The 21094-nt window shown below is 42.4% G+C and overlaps 1 protein-coding gene across 2 annotated transcripts in view; it reads right to left on the reverse strand.

Annotated features, from left to right (window-relative positions):
* Positions 1-21094, reverse strand: part of SPEF2 (sperm flagellar 2) — a 544154-nt gene that overhangs the window by 442888 nt on the left and 80172 nt on the right. For both annotated transcript variants that reach the window (XM_033932867.1, XM_033932864.1), the window contains exon 6: positions 2122-2195. In XM_033932867.1, the coding sequence (XP_033788758.1) occupies positions 2122-2195 (74 nt within the window). The remainder of the gene's footprint in view (positions 1-2121; positions 2196-21094) is intronic.

Raw genomic sequence — 21094 nt, forward strand, 5'->3', positions numbered from 1 at the left:
GCACATACTAAGAAGCACATATTTTCTTAAGAACATAAGAATTGCTGCTGCTGGGTCAGACCAGTGGTCCATCATGCCCAGCAGTCCGCTCCCGCCGCGGCCCGTAGGTCAAAGACCAGTGCCCTGAGTCTAGCCTTACTTGCGTACGTTCTGGTTCAGCAGGAACTTATCTAACTTTGTCTTGAATCCCTGGAGGGTGTTTTCCCCTATAACAGCCTCCGGAAGAGCATTCCAGGTTTCTACCACTCTCTGGGTGAAGAAGAACTTCCTTACGTTTGTACGAATCTATCCCCTTTTAACTTTAGAGAGTGCCCTCTCATTCTCTCCACCTTGGAGAGGGTGAACAATCTGTCTTTATCTATTAAGTCTATTCCCTTCATTATCTTGAACGTTTCAATCATGTCCCCTCTCAAGTCTCCTCTTTTCAAGGGAGAAGAGGCCCAGTTTCTCTAACCTCTCACTGTATGGCAACTCCTCCAGTCCCTTAACCATTTTGGTCGCTCTTCTCTGGACCCTTTCGAGTAGTACTGTGTCCTTCTTCATATATGGTGATTAGTGCTGAATGCAGTACCCCAGGTGAGGGCATACCATGGCATGGTACAGCGGCATGATAACCCTCTCTGATCTGTTTGTGATCCCATTCTTAATCATTCCCAGCATTCTGTTTGCCCTTTTTGCCGCCGCCGCACATTACGGGGATGGCTTCATCGACTTGTCAACCAGTACTCCCAAGTCTCTTTCCCCTTCTAGGCATGCCACTGCATTCTCCCAAGCATTGATTTCATCAATGCACAGACAACCATCCATCCAGTTGGTGTCTCCACATTTGCATACCTTAACATCGAGGTCTCCTACGCCACATTAACCAGTACAGTAGACTGCTACCATGCCACTGTCTTTCGGTACCAAAACAGGCTCTCAAGGAGGAGATATGGGCTATGCTCAGACAAGAGCTTTTGATGCTACTGCAGATACAGTCTACAAAGACTCTAAAAGCTTCCATGCTTGCATCAGCCCAGCCCACGGATGCACTGAAGCACGATCAAGAACAAAATCTCACACACACACTAAAAGTTGAGCATTAGAGTCAGCATGGGCCCACTCAACACATGCATTATCATCAATGGAGGAATTATTCCCTATTCACCCCGATGCAAGCCCAATGCTGTCCTTGATGCAGAATCCCTGATGCACTTAGTACTTTGAATAATCTGACTCTGATGTCTCCATTCACTTAAGTGAGGACTTACCAGAATACTATGCAGAAGAGTCCTACAGAAAACCTTCTGATTCTTCGCCTCGTCCTCCACCTGAGAGCATCTCTTTTACTGGATTTGTTCAACAAATGGGGACAGGCATTACCCATTAAAATGGAAAAAGAAGAGGAACCTCATTCTGAACTCATTGAACAAACAAACAGATCCATATGGATAGACAAATGGACCCTCCCCAAAAGGCGCTATTGCTTAAATAAAAACACCTAATTACTTCCAATAAAAATAAATATTAAAAGTTGAAGAGAAAAATAATTAACTTTGGTTACAGGAAAGCCACAAATAGCAAATAAATAGAAAGGAAACCCTGCAAAATGACAAACCGAAAAAATAAAAGGGCAGGGGTAGACCAGGAACCTTCCATAATAAAAAAAAGCCACAGGGTCCGATATTGTGGCTAATAAATCGGTTTATAAGAAATCCATACAAAAGCCAATAATGAACTAGCACAAACATCCATTCAAAGGCGAAGAGTCACAGGAGCAAACAAATGGACTCAAATATCCACCAAAAGGAAACAATCATAGAAACAATTTGACTGGACACAGATGTATGTTTCAAAAATAAACACCTGTTTCTGTGACTCCTGATACTAGACATATATTGGACTTTGGTCAAAGGGGTCATGAAATGAACAGTTTATTCAACTATGGAGCCACATCATTTTACACTAATGTGCATTTTTCTGTTTCTAAATGCAATTAAGATTGCACTGGCAGTTCACAATGTCAATAAACTGAGGGTACAGAAATCAAGCATTTTTGTTTTGTAAGACTCACAGTCAATAGGAACTCCAAACTGTCAGCAATTCCAATTTCTTCCTATGTAAAAGTTATCTGGTCATTACCTGTCAATGGATTGAACGCTACTAGGTGGACTCTTGTGCGATTTTTCAAACTTCATAATTTCAGTGTAGACATCCTGCAGAAGCAGCAATGAAATGTTGTCATTCTTTGGTCAGATACATGTCATTTTATAACTGTGCAAAGGCAGTGGCATAGCGAGGGTAGGAGGCGCCTGGGGCGGTTGTGTGCCCCACCCCCCTGCACCCTCTTCTCTGCCCCCCACCGCTTCCACACCCCATACCACACTCGCATCCTCCCTTTCTACCCCCATGCCTCATTAAATCTTCGCCAGCACGAGCAGCTTTTCTGGCCTGCTGCTCACGATAGCACAGGTTTTCCCTCTAACGTCACTTCCTGGCCCCGTGACCCAGAAGTGATTTCAGAGGGAACCAAGCTGGCATGAGCAGCAAGCTAGAGTAATTAGAAACATAGAAAAATGACAGCAGAAAAGGGCCATAGCCCATCAAGTCTGCCCACACTAAAGACCCACTCCCCTAACTTTACCCTCTTAGATATCCCATAGCCCATCAAAGAGGTACGGGGGCAGGAAGGGAGGGCGTGAGTGTAGCATGGGGGGCGGAGAGGTGCTAGTGCCCCCATCAAGATGGTGCTTGGTCCACTCCACCCCACCCCACTTTTTAGCTTTGCACAGTGGCGTAGTAAGTATACACATACTCTTCTCTGTGTGGATTGTGCTGGCTTTTCAGAATGAAAGTATGTGTGTCGGGTTTTCAGGATTTCCCCAATAAATATGCATTGAAAGCAGTGCATGCACATAGATCTCATGCATATTCATTGGGGAAATCCTGAAAACCCGACTGGATTACAGCCCTCAAGAAGGGACTTTGAGACCCTGCTGCACATCAAGTAGATCTTCCATTCCTGCTAGTAAAGCTAAATTTTACCATCAGAAATGCCTTTAAAAATTATTCACAAAAACAAAACCCAAAAATGAAAACTCATTGAACAAACAAACAGATCCAGGTACCTTAATAACCCAAAGGGGTTTAATAAGTGTAATACATCCTAGGACCTGTTGTTTTATAATGTTCAAAATCACCACAAAAATTATTTATAGAACACACCCAATAAACACTCTGCCTGAAGAGTGATCATTAAACTCCAAATAGTTGTCTATCTTGCCATGACGTAGCAGATGAGTTCATCACATCTTCTTTGACCTCATCACATTTTCCCTTGATCTCCAGGATTACTGTGGGCGTTCTCCTTGCCGAAGTATCATATTGATTCAACTATTTGGAGTTTCATGATCACTCTTCAGGCGTATTTTGCCATCTCCCAGTGCGTTGCTCCTGAGGAAGGAGGTTTCTGCCTCCATAACGGAGCTCTGTAGAGCTGATTTCCAACACGGACTTCGAAAGGCATACTTTGATCATCAACATCGCCAACGGAGATAAGTACTTTTTTGTACTCTCAGTATTGACATTGTTTCTCCATATGTTAAAGTTAGATTAGGAGTTGTTTTCTCCCTTCTGACTCATTTTTGTAAAATAATTTTTTGCGTTTCACCCACAGGGCAGTGTCATGGCCTTTGGGGTTGTGAAGGTATTCAGAGCTTTTGGGGGGCTTTGGCTTCCTTTCTTCGGGGCCTGTTACGTGTTCTTGTCTCTGTCTCTGTATTTCATATGCTGTTTGCTCATTTCTCTATGTTTTCTGTTTATACCTCTGCTGAGAAATTGTTTTTGAGCAAATGTTATATTCTGGGGAAAAAGTGTATTTTTTTTTTTTTTATAATTCTTTATTCATTTTCATATTTTACATGAAGTGTACAAAATATTGAGTTACAACTAATGAATACACAATATCACTTTTATATCTATTACATAATATTCTGAACAAATTTTTTTATCCCCTCTCCCACCTCCCAACCTTCAAGTACTTTCCAATCACCTTATACATATTGTATACCATATTATAACATGTTATGTAAAATTATTTTCACTACACCCCTCCATGTGTGCCATAAAGAAGACGAGAAAAAGAAGAAGATAAATCCTACTATTCATTCAGTACATTACTTTGTCAATGGCCCCCATATTTTTATAAATTTAGGATATATCCCTCTTTGTATTGCTATTACTCTTTCCATTTTGAATATATGACAAATTGTATTCCACCAAAATGTATAATTAAGGTTACTATGATTCTTCCAGTTATTGGTTATATGCTGAATGGCAACCCCTGTCATGACTAGTAAAAGCTTGTTATTTTCTGGTGAAATTTGACTTTTTTTTCTCATCATCATTCCAAATAACACTGTATCATATGATATTGCTACATGATTTTCCATCAATTTATTAATTTGTGGCCAAATTGCATTCCAAAAACTTTTAATGTAGGGACAATGATACAGTAAATGATCCAACGTCCCAGGTTCCAGATTACAGTGCCAGCATTTATTGGACTTAGAACTATCTAATTTTTGCAAACGTGTAGGGGTCCAAAAAGCTCTATGTAATAAAAAGAACCAAGTTTGTCTCATAGATGCTGACACTGTACATCTCATTCTCCAAGACCAAATTAGTGGCAATTGAGATGCAGTAATTTGATGCTTAATCTCAATGCTCCAAATGTCTCTTAGACCATTTTTTGGTTTTTTATTCAAATATCCAGATATTAATTTATACCACAATGCGGCTTGATGCCCTAGGAAGTCTGCTTGGAAGCATAAGAACTCTAAACTATATTGATTATTCAATGTTTTCCATTCAGGGAACCCAACCTGAATGGCCTGCTTCAATTGCAACCATTTAAAACTTTGTTTTTTACTAAGACCAAATCTATGTTGCAATTGTGAAAATTCCAGCAGTTTATCTTCCGAAATAACATCATTCAGAGATCTAATGCCTGCAATAATCCAGTCCTTCCAAAGGATTTGAGCTCCGCCAATTTTAATCTTGGAGTTTATCCATAAAGATTGATTAGTTGACTTGTTTATTGGGACAGGTGTTAATTTACTAATAAACCTCAACGTTTTCCAAGTATCCATTAATATCTTATTTTCTCTGTATCTTCTAGGCATGTTGATACTTGGAAGATGAACTAAATTTAGGGGAAACATAAGGCGCCATTCCAAATATAACCAATCCGGTGCATTATCTATCAGTTCTGGGAGGATCCAATACATACCCTGATGTAAAATATAGGCTTGATGGTACCTATAAAAATTTGGAAAATTTACCCCTCCCTTCTTAATTGATTTTTGCAAAAATACCAAAGCTATTCTATGTGTTTTACCAAGCCAAAGAAATTTCGTTAAAATGCTATTAAGCTTTTTATAAAAGGACCCCTGAAAATAAATAGGTATCATACTCATTTGGTAGCAAACTACAGGCAAGATCATCATTTTAATAGTTTGAACTCTCCCCCACCAAGAAAGATGTAACGGATTCCATTGCTCACATAACTCTGTAACTCTTTTCAATACAAATTTTTCATTTTCTTTTACTGTATCTTCAATTGTATTTTTAACTTGAATGCCAAGATATTTAAATCCTTCTTCTTTCCATATGAACGGAAAAGCGACAAATAATCCTTTTACACAATGAACATTTAAAGGTATAAGTTCAGACTTACTCCAATTAATTTTATAACCTGAAAATTTGCCAAACATATCAATTAATTCCAATAGACAAGATAAGGTAGACTCTGGATTCCTCAAATAAAGTAAAATATCATCCGCATAAGTCAAAATTTTATATTCCATATCAGAATATGGAATACCCTGTATCCCCCTTGCTTGCTGTATTGCTAACAATAAGGGTTCTAATACAACATCAAATAACAAAGGAGATAAAGGACAACCTTATCTAACTCCCCTCTGCAATTGAAAACCATCAGATATCATATTATTAATATTTAATCTTGCAATCGGGAAGCTATACAATGTTTTTACCATTTATATAAATCCAGAACCTATACCAAACCATTCTAAAGCCTGATACATAAAATTCCATTCTACCCTATCAAACGCTTTTTCTGCATCCAAGGAAACTGTAAAAGCCGGTTCATCCATTTTTTTTGATAAATTTAACATATGAAACAATAATCTAGAGTTATTAGAGGAATGTCTTTTAGCAACGAAACCCGTCTGATGCGTGTCTATAATATGTGGGAGAGCTTTGGCTAATCTCAAAGCCAAAATTTTCGCCAAAAGTTTGTTATCAACATTTATTAAAGATATAGGCCTGTAGTTCGAAACCAAAGTAGGATCTTTATTTGGCTTAGGCAAAACAATTACTATTGATTCAGCCATAGTACCTTTAATATCACCTTTTATAAGTTGTGTCTGATATAAATTTAGTAAATATGGGGAAAGGACATTTTGAAATGTTTTATAAAATTCTACTGTATAACCATCACCACCTGGAGCGGATCCAACTCTAAGAGATCTCAACGCTGTTTCTAATTCTTTTAATGATATAGGTTCATCTAAACTCCGTTTTATATGATCAGGAACCTTAGGTCCAATAATTAAATCTAAAAAATTTTTACCATCTTTTTGCCTCTCCAAATAAGGCTCGGAAGAATACAGGTCCTTATAAAATTTTAGAAATTGCTTTAAAATTATATCCGTTTGATTGGTTATTATACCATTATCATCTTTTATCCCATTAATGTTAGTTCTTCTTTTTTTTACTTTAAGATAATTTGCCAATAATCTTCCCGCCTTATTAGAATTTCCATAATACATTGTCTGTTTGGAAAACAAGTCTCTTCTTATCATTTTTGAAGCTAATTCGTTATATTTACCTTTTGCTTTCAAAAGAGCTTGTAATACATCATGTTCCCATTTGTTTACCAATTTAGTTTCTAGTATTTTAATTTCTTTTTCTAACTCTATATACTGTTTTTTAATCTGTTTCTTAACAAAAGCCGAATGTGATATAATATGACCTCTCATAGTCGCTTTAAAAGCGCCCCATACATTTTCAATAGATGTATCTTCCACTAAATTAATTTGAAAGAAATCACTAATTTGTGTTTTAAAATTTTCCAAAAATTTTTCATCCACAAGCAATGCATTATCAAATCTCCAAAGAGGTCTTCTATTTTCTAATTGATCTAATTGTAAATCTATCCATACTCCCGCATGATCCGAAATGATAATGGGATCAATGGAAGCCTTAATCACTTGCTGCACCTTATGTGATGAAATAAAAATATAATCTATTCTTGAAAATGATTTATGAACCTGTGAACAAAATGAAAATTCCTGATCATTAAAATGAAGAATACGCCATATATCCTTCAAATCACATGATTGAACCAAATTATCTAAACCTAAAGATTTTATACTTTTACCTGGTTTTTTATCCATTAATGGACTGATTGATTCGAATTAGGGGCATATATATTGAACAACGTCAGGGCATTATTTCCCATACTTATATCAACATGTAGCCATCTTCCATGTGGGTCCGAATTTACTATCTTAAAATTGGCCATACACTTTTTATTTATAAGAACTGCTACTCCTGCTTTTTTACCCTCTGCTGGAGCAAAAAAACATTCTTTCACCCACCCACCCGTTAGTTTCTGTGATTCCTTTATATTAAGATGGGTCTCCTGAAGACAATAAACATCCGCGTTTTGCTTCTTTAAAAATGATAATACCTTTTTCCTTTTGATTACATGATTCAGGCCATTGACATTAAAGCACAGTTACTTACCGTAACAGGTGTTATCCAGGGACAGCAGGCAGATATTCTTGACTGATGGGTGACGGCACCGACGGAGCCCCGGTACGGACAATTTTAGAGTGATTGCACTCTAAGAACTTGGAAAGTTCTGGCATGCCGCACCGCGCACACGCGAGTGCCTTCCCGCCCGACAGAGGCGCGCGGTCCCCAGTTATGATAAGCCAGCTAAGAAGCCAACCCGGGGAGGTGGGTGGGACGCAAGAATATCTGCCTGCTGACCCTGGATAACACCTGTTACGGTAAGTAACTGTGCTTTATCCCAGGACAAGCAGGCAGCATATTCTTGACTGATGGGTGACCTCCAAGCTAACAAAAAGAGGGATGGAGGGAAGGTTGGCCATTAGGAAAACAAATTTTGCAAAACAGATTGGCCGAAGTGTCCATCCCGTCTGGAGAATGCATCCAGACAATAATGAGATGTAAAAGTATGAACTGAGGACCAAGTAGCAGCCTTGCAGATTTCCTCAATAGGAGTGGAACGGAGGAAAGCTACAGATGCTGCCATTGCTCGGACTCTATGGGCCGTGACAGAACCTTCCAGTGTCAGTCCGGTCTGAGCATAACAGAATGAAATGCACGCTGCCAGCCAATTAGACAACGTACGTTTAGAAACAGGACGTCCCAATTTATTCGGATCAAAGGACAGAAAGAGTTGGGGAACTGATCTGTGGGGTTTAGTACGCTCTAGATAGTAAGCTAGAGCCCTTTTACAATCCAAAGTATGCAGAGCTTGTTCCCCAGAATGAGAATGAGGTTTTGGAAAGAAAACAGGCAGGACAATGGATTGGTTGAGATGGAATTCAGAGATAACCTTAGGGAGAAACTTTGGATGTGTATGCAGAACCACCTTGTCATGGTGAAAGACCGTAAAAGGTGGATCTGCAACCAGTGCATGAAGCTCACTGACCCTCCTGGCAGAGGTAAGAGCAATAAGGAAAAGTACCTTCCAAGTGAGAAACTTGAAAGGAGAGGTAGCCAAAGGTTCAAATGGAGGCTTCATTAAGACGGAAAGAACCACATTGAGATCCCAGATAACAGGAGGGGCTTTAAGAGGTGGTTTCACATTGAAAAGACCCCGCATGAACCTGGACACCAGGGGATGAGCTGAGAGAAGTTTTCCATGGACCGGCTCATGAAAAGCAGCAATGGCACTGAGGTGGACTCTGATGGAAGAAGACTTAAGGCCAGAGTCAGACAAGGAAAGCAAATAATCCAACAACGTCTCCACTGCCAGGGAAGTGGGATCAAGATGATGAAGAAGACACCAGGAAGAAAATCTCGTCCACTTCTGATGGTAACATTGCAGAGTGGCTGGTTTCCTGGAGGCATCTAGAATGGAACGAACAGGCTGAGACAAAAGAGTATCATGAGATGTCAGCCCGAGAGATACCAAGCTGTCAGGTGCAGAGACTGTAGGTTGGGATGTAGAAGAGTCTCTTGATGCTGTGTAAGCAGAGAAGGAAACAGAGGAAGAAGAAAAGGTTCCCTGGAACTGAGTTGAAGTAGAAGGGAGAACCAATGTTGCCTGGGCCACCTCGGAGCAATTAGAATCATGGTGGCTCGTTCCCTCTTGAGCTTGAACAAGGTTCTCAACATGAGAGGCAGAGGAGGGAAAGCGTACAGGAACAGATTGGACCAGTCGAGGAGAAATGCATCCGCTGCCAGACGGTGAGGAGAGTAGTCTGGAGCAGAATAGGGGCAGCTGGTGATTGTGAGGAGCTGCAAAGAGGTCTATCTGAGGAGTGCCCCATTGAGTGAAGATAGACTGTAGAGTTACAGGATCGAGTGTCCACTCGTGAGGCTGGAGAATTCTGCTGAGTTTGTCCGCTAAGGAATTCTGTTCTCCCTGAATGTAGATAGCTTTCAGGAAGAGATGGTGATCTATGGCCCAAGTCCAAATCTTCTGGGCTTCTTGGCATAAGAGGCGAGAGCCTGTCCCACCTTGTTTGTTGATGTAGTACATCGCAACTTGATTGTCTGTGCACAGCAGAAGGACCTGAGGAAAGAGAAGATGTTGGAAGGCCTTGAGGGCATAAAACATCGCTCTGAGTTCTAGGAAATTGATGTGATGCTTCTTTTCCTGGGCTGTCCAAAGACCTTGAGTCTGGAACTCGTTCAAATGAGCTCCCCATGCATAAGGAGAGGCGTCGGTGGTGATGACTAGTTGATGAGGAGGTTGATGGAACAGAAGACCTCTGGATAGATTTGAGGATACCAACCACCATTGTAGAGACTGACGAAGAGATGATGTCACAGATATGTGTCGTGAGCAAGGATCCGTCGCTTGGGACCACTGAGTAGCAAGGGTCCATTGAGGAGTGCGCAGGTGAAGACGTGCGAGGGGTGTGACATGGACTGTGGATGCCATGTGACCCAAGAGTACCATCATTTGTCTGGCTGAGATGGAATGTTGTGGAAGCACCTGCTGACATAGAGACTGAAGGGTCTGAAGACGATTGGATGGTAGGAATGCTCTCATGAGGAGTGTGTCCAGCATCGCTCCAATGAATTGAAGTCTCTGAGTGGGGATGAGGTGAGATTTGGGTAGATTGATCTCGAATCCCAGTATTCGTAGAAACAGGATGGTTTGGTTGGTGGCCAGGAGAACTGCTTGAGCGGATGTGGCCTTGATTAACCAGTCGTCCAGGTAAGGGAATACCTGAAGGTGGTGAGAGCGTAGAAATGCAGCTACCACAATAAGACATTTGGTGAACACCCTTGGAGAGGAGGCAAGACCGAAGGGCAGCACCTTGTATTGGTAATGACAATGATTGATCATGAATCGGAGATACCGTCTGGAGGTTATATTAACCGGTATGTGAGTGTATGCCTCTTTGAGATCGAGGGAGCATAGCCAGTCGTCTTGATTGAGAAGAGGATAAAGGATGGCTAAGGAAAGCATCTTGAATTTTTCCTTTACCAGATGTTTGTTGAGATCGCGAAGATCCAGAATTGGTCTGAGATCTCCTGTTTTTTTGGGAACTAGAAAATAACGGGAGTAGAACCCCTGCCCCTTTTGATCTAAAGGAACTTCTTCTATAGCGTTTAGAAGGAGGAGGGATTGGACTTCCTGAATAAGGAGGGCAGATTGAGGACTGTTCAAAGCAGACTCTTTTGGCAGGTTTTGGGGCGGAAGAGTCTGAAAGTTGAGAGAGTAGCCTTGGCGGATGATGTTGAGGACCCATTGGTCCGAAGTGATAACTTCCCACCGGCTGAGGAACAGAGAAAGACGACCTCCTATAGGTTGAGGCAGGAGAGCAGATATAGGAGTACTGGCTATACTTTGGAGAAGTAAGTCAAAAGGGCTGTGTCTTTTGCTGTGGAGGTGGCTTCACAGGCTGCTGTTGCTGCTGTTGTCTGGGAGGCTGACGTTGTTGCTGCCGTTGACGCCTGGGTTGCTGAGCTGTTGTTGGCAATGGCCGAGCTGTGAAGCGGCGTTGATAGGCTGACTGTTGTCTAAAAGGCCTTGTTGGGGGAGGCTTTTTCTTATTTTTAAGTAGGGTATCCCAACGTGTCTCATGAGCAGATAGCTTTTGAGTAGTCGAGTCCATGGATTCCCCAAAAAGCTCATCCCCTAGGCACGGGGCGTTGGCTAACCGATCTTGATGATTAACATCAAGTTCAGATACCCAAAGCCAGGCCAGGCGACGCATTGCCACAGACATTGCTGTCGCTCTGGATGTAAGTTCGAAGGTGTCGTAAATGGACCTAACCATGAACTTACGCAGCTGAAACAGAGATGACAAGCAATGGTGGAAAGATTGTTGTTTCCGTTGAGGAAGGTACTTCTCAAATGAAGCCATGTTGGTAAGGAGATGTTTAAGGTAGAAAGAAAAATGAAACGCATAATTACCAGCTCTATTTGCCAACATTGCATTTTGGTAGAGCCTCTTACCAAATTTGTCCATGGCTTTACCCTCTCTGCCAGGAGGTACAGAAGCATATACACTGGCTCCTGAAGATTTTTTAAGGGTGGATTCGACAAGTAAAGATTCGTGTGGAAGTTGAGGTTTGTCAAACCCAGGAATGGGAATTACTTTATATAGAGAGTCTAACTTACGTGGGGCCCCTGTTAAGGGAGTCTCTAAATTCTTGTAGAAAGTCTCCCTCAAGATGTCGTGAAGAGGGAGCTTCAAAAATTCCTTTGGAGGTTGGTCAAAGTCAAGGGCATCCAAAAAACCTTTAGACTTTTTGGACTCAGCCTCCAAAGGAATGGACAAAGAGTCACACATATCTTTCAGGAAACTGGAGAAAGATGAAGTGTCATGCCTAGAGGACGGGTCATGTACAGCAGACTCCTCCTCATCTGAGGAACATTCTCCTTCAGAGAGAAAGGGTTCCTCTGAATCTCCCCACAGATCAGGATCCCTGACATGGGGAGAACGGTCCCGAGACCCTGGGGTAGATGGTTCTACATGTCGGGTTTTGCGCACCGATTTACCCGATCTCATCGATACCGAACCAGGCGATGTAATCGGTGGCACCGGTGCCGAAGTCTGCACCGACTGATGTTGAGCTCTCGGCTCCGGTGCAAGGACTGGCATCGATACCGATGATGTGGAGTGAATCGGTACCGAGGGAGTGGATACCGACAGCACAGGTTGTTCCACTATCGGTACCGGCTCAGTACGGACCGGCACCGGAAGGTTCGGTGCCAGGATAGCTGGAAGGAGCTGTTGTAATTGCACCTTGAGCTGTGCCTGGAGAATGGCCGTAATACGGTCATCAAGGGATGGCACCGGTACTGCTTTTTTCTTCTGCGGTACCTGCGGTGCCGCTCGACGCCCCGGAGATGAGGAGCCCGATGTCGAGGGACTCACCTCGATAGGGGCGGAGCGCTTCCGCTGGCGCCTCACAGTCGGCAGGATTGGACTCACTGCACTCGAGACCGGAGGACGCTCCAGCGGGGAAGGCTTCTTAGCCGGCTTACCTGCATGCTGGGACGCCGGTGCGGTGTCGCGCGGCGTCGAAGAAGAGGGTGCCGACTGAATCGGTGCCGAAGCCGGAGTCGATGGAACGGGATCGGACATCTCGGCACCGAACAATAATCGCTGTTGTATTTGGCGATTTTTTAATGTTCTTTTTTTAAGTGTGAAACAGCGGGTGCAGGTGGAGGCCTGATGCTCAGGACCCAAACACTGTAAGCACCAGTTGTGTGGGTCCGTGAGAGATATAGGCCGAGCACACCGCTGGCACTTTTTAAACCCTGGCTGAGGGGGCATGAACGTGAAAACGGCTTCAGCCAAATCGAAGGCCGAGGCCTCGATGGTGGCAGAAGGCCCCGCAGGGGAAAAGCCAAATTGACTAAAAAAGAAAAGTTGTTTTTTTTTTACACAAAAAGAAAAGAAAAAGGAAACAGGCAAAAGCCAAAAAGGTTTACGCGAGCGGGAAGGCAAGTCAAAAAAATTTTCAACAGCCGTTGAAAAAACGCGTCTTCTTAGCTCCGCGGAAACTAAGAAACTGGGGACCGCGCGCCTCTGTCGGGCGGGAAGGCACTCGCGCGTGCGCGGTGCGGCATGCCAGAACTTTCCAAGTTCTTAGGGTGCAATCACTCTAAAATTGTCCGTACCGGGGCTCCGTCGGTGCCGTCACCCATCAGTCAAGAATATGCTGCCTGCTTGTCCTGGGATAATAGAAAATATCTTAAAAGACATAATATATTTTATACTCCTTATCATAATCTTCCTCTTCCCTTCTTCCATAACTAAGATCTAAAAAACTTCTCCCCATGGCACACATTCTTACCTCCAAATTACCCAATCCCTTATTAATCTTTTCCTTAATCATCCTAGAAATATCTTTAATACCCACCTTCTTCCCACCCCTCCCCCCCCCAATATAATGACTGCTTAAGGACTCACATTGGACAGTAATCCCAACTTCCCCCCTCCCCCCCAGGCAACCAATATTTATTAATAACCCCTTTATCCTTTATTGAGACAAACTCACTACCTCTCCACAATATATCTAATTATATCTCTCTTCTTTTTCCATTTTAAAGTAATTAATTTCTCTATCTATTATTTAACCTTTAGTCACATAACCATATTTATTTCCTAACATTCCATTAATGCATTTTTATCATTTCACCAATCTCTAATTCATTCCCCCAACATTTTATTTCATTCAAGAAAATTCTATCAGTCATATATTTAATAAAAAGTATCATTTTCCTATATCTTATATTATCTAATCCATCTTCTCCTATCCTCCTTTAAATATCCAACAACAAATATCCATCTCTTCATATATTTCTGTTAAAAAAAAAATTTCAATTTTATAAGTTTTTATCCCCTATTTGTATTTAAACATTTGTATTTCATTTTCAAAATAATTTTTTTCCCCCTTTTTATATTTCCTCTTCTCCAAATTAAATCCAATCTTTTTAAAGCTATATTATCACAACATCAATCTTTACATTCCTTCAGCTACCAATAAATTCTTATGTATCTTTCTTTTATATTATTCATTTTCCTTTCCTTTACTTGCATTTAAATATCATATAACTTGTCCTTTCTATCATTAGTCCATTCTGCAATCTTTTCCTTATTGTCCTTTCATTCTTTACTTTCTCCTTTTCTGACTTATTAAATAAACTGAACTTTCATATTTATTTCTTATCTCCATCCATCCACTCTTAAAGACTTTTGACTGCCAATTGTCATTTATTATTTTTTTTTTTTTTATAATATCCTTTTAGTCTATCAGTCCTGCTTTCTTCTTCTTCACATCTATTTATTTTCCTATTCAGTCTTCACTTTTCCTTTTGTGTTAATTTGTCCAGTCTTTTAATCTTTCTTGTTCATTCTTTACTCCAACCATCCATCTTTCAGTCTCCTAAAAGTTCAGTCTAATAACTTCACTTTAATGTCTTTCCAGTCTATCCTTCTTTCTACTTTCTTCTTTACATTCTTTTATTTTCTTTTTCACGTGTTCATTTTTATTTCCTGTTCTTTGTTGCATATTCTTCTTTTTCCAACAAACAAAAGTCCCATAGTTCTTTATATTTAATTTTTTGTTCAATATCCACCAATCCAGTCTTAGTATTTATCCCTTCAACACCCATTGTGCTAAAATGACATAGGTTCTGATTTTGAAAGAAAGGTCTTTAGTTTTTCCAGATCAACAAAATACAAAGATTTATCCCCACAAGATACCCTCATTTTTGCTGGTTAATATAACCCATACTTATATCCTTTTTCCTTTAATTGAGATCTCAGATCAAGGAATTTCTTCCTAATATTTGCTGTATTTTTAGCAAAGTCTGGTAAAAACCATATTTTGGATCCTTTATAGTTTAAGTTTTTATCTTTTTTGGCAGCATTTAAAATTTCTATTGCTTGCTGGTATCTTAACATCTTGAATATTAATAGTCTTGGTCTCCCTTGATTTTCCAGACTCTTTATTGGAATCCTGTGTGCCCGTTCTATTTCCAAAGGCTGTTTGAAATCCAACTGCAATAATCTAGGAATTAAATTTTCTAAAAACTGTATTGCATTTTTCCCTTCCAAATTTTCCTGTATTCCAAAAAGTTTTATATTCTTTCTTCTTCCACGGTTTTCGTAATCTTCCAGCTGACTTTTCAATTGAATTATTTTCAAACTGTCATTTTTGCATCTTTTTCCTTCACATTCTAAGCTCTCCATTTTAACTTCTAACTCTGTTGTTCTTTTATTAGCTACTTCCATTTGTCTGTGTATATTCAGGATTTCTTCCTTCAGTTCTGCCATATTACTCACAGTCTCTGTCAGCATTTGTTTGATTTGCCTCAGTTCCCCCATAACTTCAGCTTTGCTTAACTCCTCTGATACATCAGCAGGAAGCGGAACCTTACTCGGGGTAATTTGATCCTGCTTCTGCCTTTTCACAACCCCTCCGGTTTCACTCTTACTCTGTCGGGTGCTCGCCATGCTCCCGCTGTCCTCTCCGATGTTTTCAGCTGAAAACAGTTTAAAAGGAAATCTTTATTTATTCAACGGTTGCCCAGGTAAGAGGAGCGCTGCGATCACACGACCATTTTGTGTGCGCGCTAAGCCACGCCCCCCGGAAAAAGTGTATTTTGAATTTCTGGCTGGCTGATGTTTCTCCCTCCTTCTGGTATTGGAGGAATAAATTACACGAACTTCTAGGATGGGAGGCCACCATGGCTTATTCCTCTCACCGCAGGAGCAGAGACTTTGTTCATATTTGGTCTCCTTATTTGGACAGTTTGTTGCATTTGGACTTATTTGGACTTGTAGTTGCATTTTGAACTGACTGCTGTTGTATCCTACCCCGACTTCCCCTTTTTTTCTGGATTTGGGGGAGGGGGGATGGAGGGATTGGAGGTGGGGTGGTACGGGGGGGTCTGCTTGGGGGGGTCTGGGGGTTAGGGGCACCTTGTAACCTAGGAGGACATCAGAATCCAGTCCTCTTGGAGGGGGGATGGAGAGCCTTATCTTATTTACTTCAATTCTTGTCTGCCATTTTGAATTTGTTGGTGTATGGTTTGTTCTTGTTAATAAAAACAGATTTAAACATAAATAATTTTTGTGGTGATTTTGCACATTATAAAACAACAGGTCCTAGGATGTATTACACTTATTAAACCCCTTTGGGTTATTAAGGTACCAACTCCTTTACAATTTTGAGAGTTATGATAACCGAGGACCATTTTACTCTTTATATTTATTACCCTATTTTTATTGGCACACTTTTGAAACAAGCAAGTTCTATAAAATAATTATGCAACATTAAGAACACTTTCCTAAGTGGTATATTTAAGAAATAATTTTTGTTGATTTAAAAATTATTTTGCTGCTGGAAAGGTTTTGCAGTCCCATCTACATATTCCTTCCAGCATCTACTGAGGTGACTTTTCAGGTCCACCTTGAACCATTTGGGCCTCTGCTCCTGCTACTATACATTCCCTCTGGCACCTTACCATGCACTGGGGACGTTTTGCAGCCCATCTGGCCCTTTGAAGTGACTTCCAGTTCCAATACACTGGGATCTCTGTTCCTGCTACACCACACTCCTTCTGGCTGCTTACCAGGTGGTGCATGCCTTATTATATCTCCATAGGTTTGTATCTTCCCTTCTTCTATTTCTTATAGCTCCATTACATTTTCTCTTCCTGATGCTAGCTCTCTCCAATCTTATACCCCATCTCAAAGTATTACATCGCTCATTTTCTACTTCCATCACCTCACCATCCAACCTTTTCTCACCTATCAAGCTTCAAGGTTTCCTTCCGTTCATTAATCCATCTCCATTTTCCATTCTGTCTGAGTGATCTCTTCCTTCTCATTGTGATCAAGCCTCCCCTACTTTTCTCTATACTCTCCTGCTCATTCTCTTTCTCTCCACTGGTGATACACATCTTAATTCTATTTACTTCTCACCAAATTTGTGAAGATCAAATCACAAGTTCTCTAATCTTATTCTTATTCTTATTCATTTCCTTCCTCCCTCTTTCACTTTCTCGTGTGCCTTATGGAATATCTGCTCTGTCCCCAACATGCTTGTCTATATGCATGACTTCTTTATCTCTTGTACTCTGCATCTTCTTGCTCACGCTTGGTATTTCTCTGAAGACTCTGCTTCAGTTGCTGCTCTCTGTCATGGAAGTTATCTTTCCCCTATAACATCACCTGGATCGATGCATCAGTGGAGCTGAGCTACTACTCTCTTTTTCTTGTAGATTTCAACCCCTTTTTTCTCCTCAATCTCACTTCTTTTCTTACTCTGAAATCTACTCTACCTATTCATTCTACTACCTCTCCAGGTAACTGTCATTTACTGACCTCCCCAAAATAGTTCCTCTTCTTTTCTCACTGACTTTGACTCCTGGCTTTTCTTCTTTATCAAAGTGCCGTCCCTTTCCCTAATTCTTGAGGACTAACATTCATGCCTCTAACTCTTATGCCTCAGATTTTCTTGCTTGACCATCCTCATTCAATCTTCAACTACGTTCTACTATCCCTACTCACCAGCATGGCCACTGCTTCATCTTCTTCTCAAACTGCTCAAATTTCTCCACCTAAGTTCTTTCCTTCTCTATCATTTGATAGCTTTCACACGTAATCACCCAACCCACATTAACATAAGAAAATAAGCAGTGCCTCTGCCGGGTCAGACCACAGGTCCATCCTGCCCAGCAGTCCGCTCCGCGGCGGCCCAAACAGGTCAAGACCTGTCTGAATCATCAGAAGGGGCTCCCTTGCCACCTTGGTTTCCCATTTAAGTCCTGCCTTCCTATCGAAGTCCTAGCCCTCCGGTCTTGCACATGCATGACCTGGTTGGTTTATACTCATTACCTGGTTAACTTCCTATACTTGTGTTACATCCCAGCTCCTCCCTCAATATCCCACGATCCCTTTATCCCTCAGGAATCCATCCAATCCCTGTTTGAATCCTTGTACCGTACTCTGCCTGATCACTTCCTCCGGTAGCGCATTCCAAGTGTCCACGACCCTTTGGGTGAAAAAAAACTTCCTTGCATTTGTTTTGAACCTGTCTCCCTTCAGTTTCTCAGAATGCCCCCTCGTATTTGCTGTCCCCTTCAGTCTGAAGAATCTGTCCCTATCCACCCTCTCTATGCCCCTCATGATCTTGAAGGTCTCTATCATATCTCCCCTGAGCCTCCTTTTCTCCAGAGAGAAGAGCCCCAGCCTATCCAGCCTCTCGGCGTATGAGCAGTGTTCCAGCCCTCTTACCATTTTCGTTGCTCTCCTTTGGACTCTCTCAAGTACCGCCATGTCCTTCTTGAGGTGCGGCGACCAATACTGAACGCAGTATTCTAGATGTGGACGCACCATCGCTCGATACAATGGCATGATGACTTCCCGTGTTCTGGTTGCTATGCCTTCTTTATGATTCCCAGCATCCTGTTGGCTTTTTTCGAGGCTGCTGCGCACTGTGCAGATGGCTTCAGTGATGCATCCACCAGCACACCCAAGTCTCTCTCGAGTCTGCTGTCTCCCAACAATACCCCCCCCCCCAATTTGTAGCTGAACAACGGGTTCTTTTTCCCTATATGCATGACCTTGCATTTGTCCACGTTGAAGTGCATTTGCCATTTGTTTGCCCAGTCTTCCAGCTTGTCCAGGTCCCTTTGCATGTCCTCACACTCCTCCCTGGTCCTAACTCTGCCGCATAGTTTGGTATCGTCTGCAAATTTTATAACCTCACATTTTGCCTCCTTTTCCAGGTCATTGATGAATATGTTAAAGAGTAAAGGCCCCAGCACCGATCCCTGTGGCACACCGCTCGTGACTCCCCGCCAGTCAGAATATTGACCCTTTACTCCAACCCTCTGCAGTCTACCCGACAACCAGTCCATCTGTGCACATCCCCTCCCACCCCGTGGTTCCACAGCTTCTTAAGTAGCCTTTCATGTGGCACCTTGTCGAAAGCCTTTTGAAAGTCGAGGTAAATGATGTCTATGGGCTCCCCATTGTCCACCCGACTGCTTATTCCCTCAAAGAAGTACAGAAGGTTCGTTAGGCACTACCTTCCCTTACAGAATCCGTGCTGGCTTGTTCTCAGTAGGCCATTCCTCTCGATGTGCTCGCAAATGTCGTCCTTGATCATAGCTTCCACCATCTTCCCTATAATTGAAGTCAGGCTCACCGGCCTGTAGTTCCCGGGGTCACCCCTCGATCCCTTCTTGAAGATGGGTGTGACATTTGCCAATTTCCAGTCCTCTGGTACCTCACCAGTTTTCAAGGATAGGTTGCAAACATGTTGGATTGTGCCCGCTATTTCCTGTCTTAGTTCCTTCAGAACCCTTGGGTGGATCCCGTCCGGGCCTGGTGATTTGCCGCATTTTAACCTGTCTATCTGTTTGAGGACATCCTCCCTACTTACCTCTATGTGCTCTAATTTATCAGCCTGTTCCCCACTCATGAGCTCCTCTGAGTCCGGTATATTAGATGTGTCTTCGCTCGTGAAAACCGACGAGAAGAACGTGTTCAACCTCTCAGCTACCTCTTTTTCCTCCTTAATCACTCCCTTCCTGTCCCCATCGTCCAACGGCCCCACCTCCTCTCTCGCTGGTCGCTTCCCCTTAATGTAACTGAAGAATGCCTTGAAGTTTTTCGCCTCCCTGGCCAGCCCCTCTTCGTACTTCCCCTTTGCTTTTCTAACCTCCCGGTGGCATTCCTTTTGGCATTTCCTGTGCGCCTGGTGATTTTCCTCTGTTGGGTCCTTTTTCCATCTCCGGAAAGATACTTTTTTGTCCTTTATCGCCCTCTTTACTTCTATTGACATCCTTTGATCGCTTGTTCTTGCAGCCTTTCCTGAAATTGGGGACGTACATTCTCTGTGCTTCCTGCAGGGTGTCCCTGAATAGGGTCCAGGCGCTTCCCACAGTCTCCATCCTAAAGATTTTTCTGAGCTTCCTCCCCACCATTTCCCTCATAGCAACATAGTTCCCTTTCTTGAAGTTCAGCGCAGTTGTTGCGGTCCTCCTAACTATGGGTGTCCCTCTTTCTAATGTGAATCTGATCGTGTTGTGGTCACTGTTGCCTAGTGGTCCTCCCACTTCTACCCCTCTTGCAGACCCCCTAATCCGTTTAGGATGAGGTCAAGAGTAGTACCCCCTCGCGTCGGTTCTTTGACTAGTTGCTCCATGAAGCAGTCCTTCACAGCTTCTACAAATCCTGTCTCCCTAGTGCAGTTGGAGTGACCCGTACTCCAGTCAATCCCTGGGTAGTTGAAGTCCCCCATCACTGTTACACTTCCAGTCCTGCACTCCTGTCTCAATTCTGCTTCCAAGTCGTGTCCGACTCCCTCTGGCGTACCAGGTGGTCGATAGTACAGCCCCAGTTTTATGCCCGCACCCTTGTTTCCCGGTAATTTGACCCACAGCGATTCCAGCCCCTCTGCCTTCGTTGCCATATCCATCCCGACCGAGTGGATAGAGTCCTTTATATATAGTGCTATGCCTCCCCTCTTTTTGTGGGTCCTGTCCCTCCTATAGAGCTTGTACCCCGGCAGCGCTACATCCCATTGATTTTCCTCTGTCCACCAGGTTTCTACAATTCCAATTATATCCAGGTCCTCCCCCTTGGCCACGACTTCTAGTTCACCCATCTTGGCCGTGAGGCTTCTTGCATTTGCTTATAAGCACCGCAGGTCCCGTCGTTTTTCTTCCACCTCTGCATTTACCTGGGCCACTTGCCCTTGGATTTCTCATCCAATCACCATCAAAAACATTTATAAATATGCAGGCTATTGGCCCTTACACTCTCTCATCTGCTATGCGATT

The sequence above is a fragment of the Geotrypetes seraphini genome, chromosome 1 (assembly GCF_902459505.1).
Source record: "Geotrypetes seraphini chromosome 1, aGeoSer1.1, whole genome shotgun sequence".
NCBI lineage: Eukaryota > Metazoa > Chordata > Amphibia > Gymnophiona > Dermophiidae > Geotrypetes > Geotrypetes seraphini.